Source organism: Mytilus trossulus, chromosome 1, assembly GCF_036588685.1.
Source record: "Mytilus trossulus isolate FHL-02 chromosome 1, PNRI_Mtr1.1.1.hap1, whole genome shotgun sequence".
NCBI lineage: Eukaryota > Metazoa > Mollusca > Bivalvia > Mytilida > Mytilidae > Mytilus > Mytilus trossulus.
The window spans coordinates 31,409,055-31,422,381 of NC_086373.1; the positions used below are offsets into that span (position 1 = coordinate 31,409,055).

A 13,327-nucleotide genomic window follows, 5' to 3' on the forward strand; every position below is an offset into this window, starting at 1 on the left:
GTTTTATAACCAACAATCAATCAAAACAAACTTTCCCCTGGGTAGTCCTTTAAACTATATTTTCTTCTGTGCATTACTATTTAATATAAATAGAAGTAAAATAATCTGCCAAGGGGTTGCATAGAAAAAATATCTAAAACTTTTGAAATTTTAGTGGTTCTGGTATAATTTTCTTACTACAATGTATCATAATTTGTCATTTTAGTAAGTTTTCAAATGCAAAAAGAGAAAATAAATAACAACAAAGTGACTTTTTTAATTTGAAATGTAAAATATATATGCAAGTTACAATATTAAAAAGAAAGAACAACAATTTCAGTAGGTTTGAAATTACATACATACATTTTGTAGATACAAAACACAAATATAAAATAATTACATTTAACTGGAATATAAAATATGTGTTTTATACCTGCCCATTTTGTTACAATATGTAATTTTAGTCATTAAATATGTTAATAGGCACTCTTTTATTTCCTAACAGACCAATGTTCATGTTAGTAAAAATGTTAACATGCATTTCAATAATACATAAAATTAATAAATGGACATATTTCTAAACAGTGCTTCTTTTTAATCAATCTTTCTTTTCATCTGTTTATTTAAATTTTTTGAAATAGATGCAGGACCAAACAATGCCAAAGTAAAGTAAATGAAAGGACTGTAAAGGGTAACACTAAATGCTTTGTTCTCTACGACAGGGGCATTAAAAGCAATTAACATATTGCAAGCCATCAATTTTTCAAATTATTACATATATAGCTATAACATCATTACAAATTGTTTCAAAAACAGCAGTTAACAAGAACCAGTTAATTTAATACAATTAAAATAACACAATTATTTAAAAATACCATACAGTATGTCACTGCTCACCAGTCAGACTCACAACATCAAGTAAATCGCTTATAATTGACATATATATTCTACCAAGTTTCAAATACATACACCATATTACCACACATACAATTTACAAACAAAGACTAAACTCTTTTACTTTTAAACATAGCAAAATAAATACTTTTCTCACATATAAATCAAATTACATTTAGTTTTAATACATTCAATTTTATGTTATGTAGTTTCTTACTATTAGCACCAATCACATACTAAGGGAAACAAATTATATACCATAAAATTTATATTAATTTGTCTACCACTGACCATGAATTTTACCCTTATCAATTATAAACAAATGTTAGAGTTCTATTTTTTTCAACTTCAAGAAAGTTTTATAAATTCACAAATGAACAAAAATTAATATCTGTTCCTTACTTATAACCTGCTATAAGTATTTGGTAAATAGTAAGTGGAGAAATGGATGTGAATAGGCATTAATATAAATTCCACTACTCATCAAGTGTGTTACGATATTTCTCCACTCAGGACAGTATAATTTTAATATTCAAAGTGCGAGGCTTGCTGAGCTTTTTAAATAGAATTTAACTGTTGAGAGTGGAGAAATATTGTAATTCATGAGTTAGAGTGGTGGAATCTGTTTCTTTATTGATTTGTATCCTTCCTATTTAAAGATTTGGAGAAAGTTGTGTACTTTTTATGTGACGTCTTCAGACATATGGTTGACTTTTTTCATGACGTCACAATAGGAAAATTCAGAAGAAACAAAAAAAAATTATTTAACGTCACAAATTTTTCACTATTAAGGAGAAATATTTTTCTCACACCTGTCAAAAATGTGAAAATAGTGCAAAAATTAGAGAAAACAGTTTCTCTAATTTTTGTGCTATTTTTACATTTCCTGACCAGTGAGAGAAAAATATTTCTTCTCACTGGTGAGAAATCTGTTCTCTGCAAATGATTAGTCGAAATAGGATTAGGACGTCAATATGTTTTGTTTTCTTCTGAAATTCCTATTGTGATGTCATGAAAAAAGGCAACCATGCCTGATGACGTTGCATATAAAGAACACAAGTTTCTGAAAATCTTTAAAAAAGAAGTACAAAAAGTCATCAGAGAAACAGATTCAAACACTAAAACTTGTGTATTACCATATTTCTCCACTCTCGACAGTTAAATCAAAATTATTAAAAAAACCTTGGCAAGCCTCATGCTTTAAATAATAAAACTTAACTGTCTAGAGTGGAGAAATATTGTTATACACTTGTTGCAGTGTAGGAATCTATATATATATATCATACTCTTATGAAGCTTGATATCAAATTTTGAATTTGACAGAGGTTTGTAATTAAAAAAATAAATAAATGTGATGAAAATGTCAAACATGCATGACCTGAGGGTTAGTAGAAAATATAAATACAGGTCCAGTAAGTTGATAAGGGTGAATAAAGGAAAATAATGCTTTACGCAGTATGAACTGCTCACAGAGTTGATACAAAATTTTAGGAAGCCCTGACTTGAAGTTAAGAAAAAAAGAGGGGGAGGGGAATTTCATGGGGACAAAGGTTTTTACAACCTGTCCTTTTTAATTTGGGGGCATAATTAAATATTTCTAATTTTGACAACAAAAATAACATGTACATTACAATTTTGTTCTGGTCTTTAAAATTTAGATGCATCTACTGATAACATTTGCTAAAAAATAAAATCTTTATTGTACAATTTCCTGAGACTAGTAAAAAAACACTTTGAGCTGCACTGACAATCTTTAGCTATCTGCTGAACTGTCCTCTGATGCCAATTTTGTTTCTGTGGGTTTCTGGTCTTCTGTGGAAAATAAGACAGATAGTTTAATTAAACATAACTCTTATCTATAAACCTAAAATATTTTTTCTAAGAAAAGAAACATGTGGATGTCCTTTTACCAATCTTGTGTCAAATTACAAACATTTTTCAAAATTAGACAAGAAGATTCATTTCTTCAATTCCTGTTCCAATACATTTGAATGACACCGAAGGAAAGGTTTTTTGAAACAATTTATTGTTATTTAAGCATATCTCCAAATGCAATTCTAAGTATTTCAAAACAGGATGGTAGTGTTGAACAGACCTGAAAAGCAAACACGTCATACTTCATCACTGTTGAGCTGCAGACTATTGATGAAGACATTCAATTCTCTAATGAGAAAAGTATGATTCAATTAAACTTTTTCTTTCAACATGTTGAAATATTAAAACCAGCAATTAACATGAATGAGTTGTCTTCCTTTTGTAAGCAGAATCAATTTATCATATTTCAACCTATTTACCAGTTTTTATAGTAAAAATCTCTTGTAATAGACCACTTTCGAGTTCATCCGTCACCGGCAAAAACTCGTCAATTATGCACGCCTTTATGACGTCATTTACCAGATAGAGGGGCTCGCCTGTATCCCTGCACTATTTACGTTCATCAAGCGTCTTGGTGATCGTCTTTGTGCAGGATAAACTAGAAATAATGGTTGCTCTGTAGGTACTTACTGACAATTCCCTAATGACAGCAGTGTTAATTGTGAATTTTGAGAATTCAATTTGCCGAATAATTCGTACAATATAGAATTATAGTTTTCCAACCACTCGCTCAACATTGGAAGGAAGTGACGACGCCCCTAAACGCACAAATGACGGTGATAAAGGCGCATATAATTGACGAGTTTTTTCCGGTGACGGATGAACTCGAAAGTGGTCTATTGTACTGATCCTGATGTTTGGGAATCATGTTATCATTTAGATGACCAGAAATTGGTATCTCCTTTTAATATTTGCAATTAAACATTTTTAAATCCTATTTACCAGTTTCTGTAGTAGAATTCTCTACTAAGTGTGTAGATACTGATTCTTCAGATTTATGTGATTTTTCATTTGAGTCCAGGTCTTTTTCACTCTTATCCAACAGTTCACATCCTAGTTTGTCACAAATATCAGATTTCACTTCCTTATTGTCAGTACTATCTAACACATTCTGGTCATCTTTGTCTTCTTCGTCAGCACCTAACACTTCCTGAAATCCAAAAAGTAAAAAAATATATATTCTCATTCTCCCACATGCAATAATAAATAAGTTACAATATTATTTTTTTTATTAATAACACAAGTTGATATTAAGTAATGTAGGCTAGCAATGCATAGGCAGAGTTACATAAATGGATACAGTAAAATCAAGTGGCATGTAGGTCTTTGAAGGGTCATCTTGAAATACATTAGTTATCTCTATTTTTGCAAAACAATGCATGTATTCAATTACTTAAGTGAAAATTTTCATCAATAGAAAATTCAGCTTCTAGTTAAGCTCTTTTTATCTGATTTTTTAGTTTGTTTATACTGTTACACCAAGTCCAAGGTTAGGGAAGGATTGATGCCTGCTTAGTATTTAAAACCGCCAAATTCTGTATGTGCTGGTCCAGAATCAGGAGCCTGTAATTCATTGTTTTGTGCTATATATCATATTTGTTTTCCGTTCATTATTTTGTACATTAATCCCGACATTTGTTTGCCTGTCTGAACAGTTACTGTTTTACATCATTTCAGGAATTTTTATAGCTGACTTTTCAATATGGGTTTTACTCATTGTGGAAGGCCATACGGTTACCTGAAGTTATTAATTTCTGTTTCATTTGTTCTGTTGTTGAGAGTAGGTTCAGTTGCAATCATACCACATCTTCTAATTTATATATATTGAAAATATAAAACCATTGTAAAAACTATTCAATTTTACATTAATGATTCTATATTCTAATAAGACAATACTACCAGATTTTATTTGCTCTTAATTTGAGGTATATATATATATATATATACACAACTCGTCTAAACATCAACCCAACAATGTTAGATCTGTAAATTTGCTTTTGCAAATTTTTGGTTCTTCCCTTGCCGGGATTCGAACCCATGCTACTGTGATATCGTGACACCAAATTGCCTGCACTGCAGCCGTCCCGCTAGACCACACGACCACCTGGACTATACAAATAATAGAGCTTTCGCTGGCCAAGTGTTACCTTTCCTCGTCACTTTTAATCTAGCGGCGTACTACTACTACAGTACATGATATATAAGGCATGAAGATGTTATATATATATATGACTAGGCCATATTCCTAATGTATTTTAAGACCAAAGATTTCTGCTTCTTTTGATACACAGTGAAATCACCTGCCATAAAACACAATGTTTCAAGGTAATTACATGAATTAAGAAATAATAATGGTTTTTTTTTTCAGTCAATCTATGCTCCACAGGCTCATATGGTTCCAAATGTTAGTGACACACTTCTACAAATTTGCATTAAATACAACACAAAAACTTTAATAAATGTTTCCGAAATGATCTTTTGATTGATTGTAAACATTTTAGGTACATAAAATAGGCATATGATCATATAAATTATTCCTGGAATATTTACCAGTACATATATATACTGTAGAGAACAGCCCGGATTTTCCCTGATATTCAACATTGAAACCATGTAATTGATTGTTTATACAAGCAATTAAATAATAAGGTGAAGTGCTTCTATCGCAGTTGGTGTCCACTGATGTTATCAAATGAACACAGATGGTTGGCTGCATTGTCAAGATTATTTACTTTCCATATCCTCTGCACTTAATACATTTTATATTCTTGTCTACAAAATATTCTCAGTCAAGGTATTTTGAATGAAAAAAATTTACTTTAAAAATGCATTTAAATAATATATAAATTTAATTTTTCTTTAGGATTTCTGCAGCTAATTTGGAAATGCTATGATAAATATTGTTTTTATGGAATATATTTTTTAGCATTTATTTTGATTTATTTTTGAATTCCCACTTGCAAGCTTGTAATATATTTATTGTGTGTGTATATTTAGAATATAAATAAAAAAAAAACTGGTCTGTGTTTCTAATACTAAAGGAGGTGTTTCGGTTACGGTCACATATCATCTGGTGGTATCCCTAACGTTTCCTTTCTTGTAATACTTAGAATGGTTCGAATTTGGTTTCACTTATGGGGATACTCTAGAGGCGGATTTAGACACCCCCCTTTTTTCTGGGAAAAATTTGATTGATTAAATAGGGAAGCACTGAAGCCTGACTGGAGAAGGCCCCTCTTACGAAGTTTGTGTACTCAAATAACTATATTGAAATAAATCAGGTTCAGGACCATATATTTTTCATTTTAAGAATAAAATATTTCCTAATTCTGTTCATGGGCAAATGTGGAGTGCACACACATACCTTTCTAGTTTCCACTGAATAGAGGGGCAATATGCAAAAACCACTCTTTTTGTTATAGTATTACATTGAAATGAGTGAGATCAAACGCTTAAAATAAGAGAAAATAAGTTGAAACATGAAATAAAATTGAGAATGGAAATGGGGAACATGTCAAAGAGACAATAACCCGACAAAAGAGCAGAAAACCGATGAAGGCCACCAATGGGTCTTCAACACAGGGAAAAAATCCAGCACTTGAAGATGTTTTAAAAATGAAAACTAAGCACAACAAGAATGTGTCCACAGTACATGGATGCCCCACTTGCACTATCATTTTCTATGTTCAGTAAAATTGGGGTAAAGATTCTTATTTGGCATTAAAATTAGAAAGATCATATCAAAGGGAACATGTGTACTAATTTCAACTTGATTGGATTCCAAATTCATCAAAAACTACCTTGACCAAAAACTTTAACATATAGCTGGACAGACATAAGGACAGACAAACAAACTGACGAACGGACACTACAACCAGAAAACATAAATCCCCTCTCCTATTGTAGGTGGGGCATAAAAATAATAAACAGCTACGCCATGAGCTAGAGCACATGATATACCTAACGGTTTTCAAGAATACCGTTCAATAACTTCTCAATGTCATACCAGAAATTTATGAAAAAGGGGGTAATCTTAATAGATATAAATCAGTCAACAAAGTTTAACAAAAAATGGTCAAAGCACTTCAAGGTTATTGTCTGAAAACTAGAGAATCACTCCTTTTCATGATTAAAATCCCATAACTCAGAAATGTGAAATCTAAAATTTATAAAAAGCGAAAGAGATCTTAAATAAATAGATATAAACATATCACCAAAGTTTCATAAGAACTACTGAAAGCATTTTTGAGTTTTTCTCCAAATACTACATAATGTTAACGTCTGACATGCTAAAGAAGGACGGACAAAAATATACCATAAGACTTCCTGTAATCAGGCGTATAAAAAGGGGGAGGGATGTACTTATCCCTAATTGTCTTTGCTTCATGAATATGTTACATAAAAAATAAGTGATTTTGTTTTATCATTTAATCAAATTTATCAAAAAAATGTGAAAATTACAAAGAATATTTATTTTTTACCAAAAATAATCTTCAAAATGACAATAATTATCAATATTTTCAACATTTAAAAAAAATGAAAATTAAAAATGAAAAAAAATGCATAACTTTATTTTTTATTCCTTTAACTGTATTTGAACATGATTGATAAAAAACAGTGACTTGATTGTCAAAATCTTATGAAGAATATATAGATAATGTTACATGTAGTAGAAATATTTATTCCTCAAGTAAAGACAGAAAATGCCAAAATATTGACTTTCTTATCAGATAATCTATGTGTAACATCTGTGGTCAGTTTATTGGGAAGAGTGATATATAAATTACAAGGACTTCAAGCTGTGAAGGTAATCAGTTGTGAAATTTGAGATTCCCTCAAATCTGAGGGCATTCTTCGGGCTGTACTATAAAGTATATATATATTATATAATGTGTGCAAAGCAATGAATTTCTTTTGACTACATTCACTTACTTTGAGAACGTTTGCAAAGTACTCAGCCTGACTAGCCACTTTTGACAGCTTGTCATTCTCATCTTTCAGTTCAGTCACTTCTTTATGCAACTGAAATTGGAAATGAAAACCAATGATTATTGACCACATTTTCTTATGAAGCATTTTAGGATAAAATTCAAAGTATATAATGATTCTAATACACAGTTATGTTAATTAAGAAGAGAGTTGCAGTCAAGCCCTGTTGGCAAAAATGACTCTCAACAACCACAGAACTTGAAATGAAATAACTGTCAAGTGTTCTCTCCAGTGCCTTTTAGCATCATGGTAATGTAATGTTATATTGCTAGAATATAATGTTGTCGTAATTGATTTTTTTTTTGATTGTGTCATGAATGTGATGCTGTTATTTCCAGAAACAAGATAATATTTACTAATTTCCTTTTAACAAGGATGCTAATTGAAAGTTAAGGGGAGAACATTGACTGGTGTAAAAGATTGGTGTGCTGTAAAACTCTTAATTCTGCTTATGACAAGCAGGTTACTTTTCAATGCTGCCAAAAAAACTGCATATATGATTTTATGGCCTGTATTACATTAAATCATATTCCAGTTAAAAATAGATATGTATCTACATAATTAATAATTGAAAAAATATACACCTGCTCATTTTCATGTAGTGATTCATCTAAAGCTTTCCTCCTTTCTTCTGCTAAGTCTTTCCAGTAGGTTTCAGGGATCTCCTCTGCAAAATAACATTTATTGGTGAAACAATACACAAAGGATAAAAACATGGCTGTCAAAACATAATAAGATCTCAATTCCAGACTTGTATTTAAGGCCATCAAGGAAATAATTTTTGGCTTTATATGAAGAAACAATATTTCTTATATGATTTGCATATTAAAGAACACATGTAATATGATTGGTTGAGTGAGCTTCCAGCAGTAGCCTTTAGTTATCTTTTATTCGATAGACAATGTTGATGGAACTATTTTTTATAACCCTTGTAAACAATGCAAGATAGTGGTGATGATAACAGGAACCAACTCAGTTTTACGAATATTTATTTCACTTCGAGTTTGTTGTTAGGTTAATTTAGTTTAAACATATTTATTTATAGTGGATTGGGAAACAAGTTTTGCAACTTACAATGTATATTAATCCCTTTCCACTTTGCGGGAGTTTGTTGTTTGAATCAAATAATAAAAACAAAATTATTTGAATAAAAATAAGATATTTTGTAGTTTTTATCAGAAAGCAAGTTTCATGGAATTCCTTTTTAAGCGTTAACCAAAATATTTATTCATGTGACAGGGCTACATTGACACAAATAAACAATGTTTAAGTGTGAAAGAGGATACCGATTGGGAAATTTAATTCAACTATTTGAATTTTGCAGAATTATCAGCATTAAATGCATTTTTAAGGGAATATTTTGGTGCATAAACCAGACCAAGTCACTCAAAAATATATTGTGACATTGTGAGTGAATTAGCAATTTATACACCAATAAATTCCTCCAGAAAGACATTAATCCTTCCATAGATTTTTCTTCAGATTCATCATTCAACAAAAGAGATGTGAAAAAGGAGATGAAAAGTACCAAATTTGATTATAAGGAAAATCCCCAAAATCTTGTTATTTTAAAGATACAAATGTATAATTCTTCGTATTAACAACTAGAAAGAAAAAAAAAACCAGCGAAATTTAGATTTGAATACTAAATATTCAGAGAATCAGATGTTGACAGCAGAACATTGACTTTGGTAGTCAGTTGAACTTATTTACTATTTTTCTAGACTCTCCACAATTTAGAGCTAAACATTTTGTACATAAACAATGTCTATTTTTTGAAAATGGTTATGGAGACCATTAGAATAGATGTTTCAGGTTTTTTTTATTTGTTGTTGTTGGGTTACTGTCTCATTGAAGCATACTCTGCATTTCCTTAATGTACAGATTATACAATTTTCAAGTCTAATTTCAAGGTTTGATCTTTCCTTTATGGTTTGAATTTTAGTCTTGGATTTCTGAGATAATAGTATTCACTTCTTAGTCATATTTTTTTATTTGATTACCTGACACCAGCATATTATAAGCTTCTGAACCATTTTGTGACTTTTCTGTCTGACTAGCTTTGTCATCTAACTTTTTCTTTGGTGGGTCTACAAATATTGTAATTGGCTTTTGAACTTTCTGTATCAAATTTTTCTTCTGTGGTTTCTACAAAAAAATGTTCTACATGTTTTAATAAACAGCTGCGCCATGAGCGCATGATACGCCCGACGTCTTGTGTAGTAATTTAATGCAATAATCATAAATAGTTTCTGATAACATTTTAAGCAATAACCATTTATTGTTTTTGATACATGGCGAGACATGTGAACCCCCCCCCTTGTTTTTTTTTTTTACAAATATCACTAAAATAAAATTTTGAGTCATCACCAAAAAGTATACAGATCTTTAGATTAATATAACAAAAAAATGTGTTAAGTTTAAAGCAATAATCATAAATCATTTTTGAGATGCGGCACGACATGTAAAAACCCCCTCCCCCTTTTTTACAAAATACTCAATAACTCAAAAATGAAATTTTGAATCATCACCAAAATGTATACAGATCTTTAGATTAATATAACAAAGAAGTGTGTGAAATTTTAAGCAATAATCATACATCGTTTTTGAGATACGGCGCGACATGTAAAAAAAACCCTCCCCCTTTTTTACAAAATACTCAATAACTCAAAAATGAAATTTTGAATCATCACCAAAAAGTATACAGATATTAAGATTAATATAACTAAGAAGTGTGTAAAGTTTTAAGCAATAATCAAGAATCGTTTTTGAGATACGGTGTGACATGTGCAAAAACCCACACCCTTGTTTTAGTTACAAAGTGCCGTAACTCAAAAAGTTTAAATCTTATTTTCACCAAAAAGTATACAGATCACTTGACCATCATAAGAAACAACTATATTAAGTTTCATGAAATTTGAATAAGTCGTTCTCAAGTTACGGTGCGACATGTTTACGCCGGACAGACACCGGACATTTGTATACCATAATATGTCCCGTCAAAATTTTGACGGGCGTATAAAAAATGTGTGATAAATCAATTGTAATATAAAAGAATATATGAAGAAACAACAAATTAGAATCAATATTATGCTTGAGTGTGTGCATACATGTAGAGTTAGCAGTCTTCACAATAACTTTTGCAACCACAGACAAGACAATACTGTTTGGAAAAATTGGTATACATGTAGGTTCTATTAGCCTGTAGTAGTAACTAGTAAATCTTAGATTCATTGAAATTTCATGAGTCTGTAGCCAAACATGTTAACAGACCGAGAGTTTATAAAACATAACTGTTGTTTCAAAGAAAACAAAACTATCTTCAAAAGAGTGTGGCAAATCCAAAAGCTCTAAAGAATTTGTAAATGTTTGCTGCATACAAAAACATTTGTAAATGTCATGAACATGATGTATGTCATTATTTCAACAAAATGCAGTGACGGGAAAAATCTTGTTATGCTTTAATATGCCCATGACAATGCCATGATGTAAAAAGATGTTTAACCAGTAATCTGTTCATACATTGTACTAGAAAAACTCAGCTTGAAACAATATTTTACTTACAACAATTTTTCTAATTGGGGATATTGGAGCTCCTGTTGAATACTGGAGAGTCTGAAGTGTTTTTCTGCTTTCATTCTGATTCTGTTAATAAGAAACAAATGTACATTTTTGAAAGTCGTGCAAGCATGAAAATCTAAGATACAAATGCAAGCACAAAATGTACAAATTTATGAAAAATCTAAAATACAAATGTTAGTATGAAAACTTAAAGTTAATTTGAATACGGAAATATGCATGCTCCTTGCAGCTTTTTACCGAAAAAAAAAATATCAGTTAAATTTTATTTACAGAAAAAACAGTGTCAGTGGAAATTGCAGACAATACTCACCAACCTCACTTCACAATGGATTAACCAAAGTATTTAACAAAAACATGAATGTATACAAGACCATACAAGTCTTCTAAAGTGCCCCATTCTGAAATGTGTACAACTTGTCCAAAAAAGACATCAAAATAATATGTTATATCTTATAGTTGTATATTTAACCATTTAATTCTTTAAGTCATAAGTTTGATCGCCTCTAACACTTTGATATAAACTTTGGTATCAAATTTAAAACCAATTCCCGATTTGTACGACACGTCGTTTCCGACTTTTGACCCGTTTTATTAGATAGGTCGAAAACACAAGATGTTTGTTTTTGTCAACAAAGGTGCCATCGATCTAATGAACTCAAATGAAAAAATAAATTAAAGATCGAAATATATTTCCGATACAATTATTTTATGCACAAGTATACTAGTGACTCTCAAAATATTAGGTATGTCTATGTTCAAACATATAACAGGGAATTTCGGAAAAATATGTTAGTAGGTCGAAAATACAATACACGAGGATACTTAATACAATAACTTTATTTGAAAAATGTTCATCCCACGTGGTATCATTTGCTTTTGTTACTAACTATAGCAGCAGAATATGACGTCATGCGGGCATGCGCAGCATATGGGAAGTGAAAGTGGAATTAGGTAAAAAAAACGTCAGATGGTCGAAAACACAATACGAGACGATAAAGTCTTAATAAATCAGTTGTCTGAAAAGGTCATTTTAATGTACAAAATGTACATGTATTGCTGTGACGCCAAAGACTACATGTATTGAGCAGGTTGAATATTGCTGATTCTATTCTTTATTTTCAGAGAAGACCCCAGTTTTCTACTCTAGTGTAAAAAAAAAACAAGTGTACAGTACAGGGACTGCTTTTCTCCTTTTGAATTTATGGTATGAAATCAACAAAAGCTTTTCATACCATAAATGCTTGGTGGTGGAAAGACCTACATTTCTAAGAGCTTAGTGGTGAATAGTCTAAATAATTATGACGTGACGTCTTCAAAGTTAAACAAATTTATAAAAAAATATAAAAGTCGCCTTTCTTTCTCTACAGTACGTCAGTAGTCAAGACATAAAAATTATTTGTTTGGAATAGGTGCTAATCGTAATTTAGTCAGCCAGCAAGTATATAAACAAAAAATATATTCACTAGTCTGGTTAAGTCCTTTGCTTTACTGTTGGTTTTAATAACTGCTGGAATATTTTCAGTTTCTTTTTGTTGGGGTTGCAATGTTGTGGACGCCATCGTTTGTCTGTTGATTGAATTTCCCGCAATGTTGACCACGTGACAAATTAAAAGAACATTCTAAATTATGTAACGATGTACCTAGCCGGGACCGAATAGATGACATTTCGGCCAAAGATTTCTCGGACAAAAACAACTATGACAGCTTTTAAGACAGCTCTGACAACTTTTAAAGAAAAGTTGTTAAACACGAACCAATTTTAAAGAAAACTAAAAAATAACATAATCTTAATTGTGTAAAGTTTAGCACGTATACCTGAGAGTCACAAGTAATGTAAGAAGTTACATCAACATTGGTTGCCAATCAAAAACAATCGTTTCTTCCAGAAAATATTATGTTGTCATTTCTGTTTTTTAATTTTTTATCTTTTTAGCAGCATATTCCAAAGTTCATTTTAAAGGTTTATTCGATTATTTGGTTGTATTTCTTATCTGCATGAAGCGTTTTA

The 13,327-nt window shown here is 30.7% G+C and overlaps 1 protein-coding gene across 1 annotated transcript; it reads right to left on the bottom strand.

Moving 5' to 3' along the window:
- Window positions 1-236: 236 nt before the first annotated feature.
- LOC134721472 (geminin-like) lies at window positions 237-12,942 on the bottom strand. Its single transcript, XM_063584525.1, has 7 exons — window positions 12,783-12,942; window positions 11,302-11,382; window positions 9,741-9,885; window positions 8,322-8,404; window positions 7,681-7,770; window positions 3,691-3,898; window positions 237-2,685 (listed from the first exon to the last, which is right to left on the bottom strand). Exons 1-7 carry the CDS (start codon window positions 12,876-12,878, stop codon window positions 2,627-2,629), a joined length of 762 nt encoding a protein of 253 aa, XP_063440595.1. The 5' UTR covers window positions 12,879-12,942; the 3' UTR covers window positions 237-2,626.
- Between the last annotated feature and the right edge of the window lie 385 nt (window positions 12,943-13,327).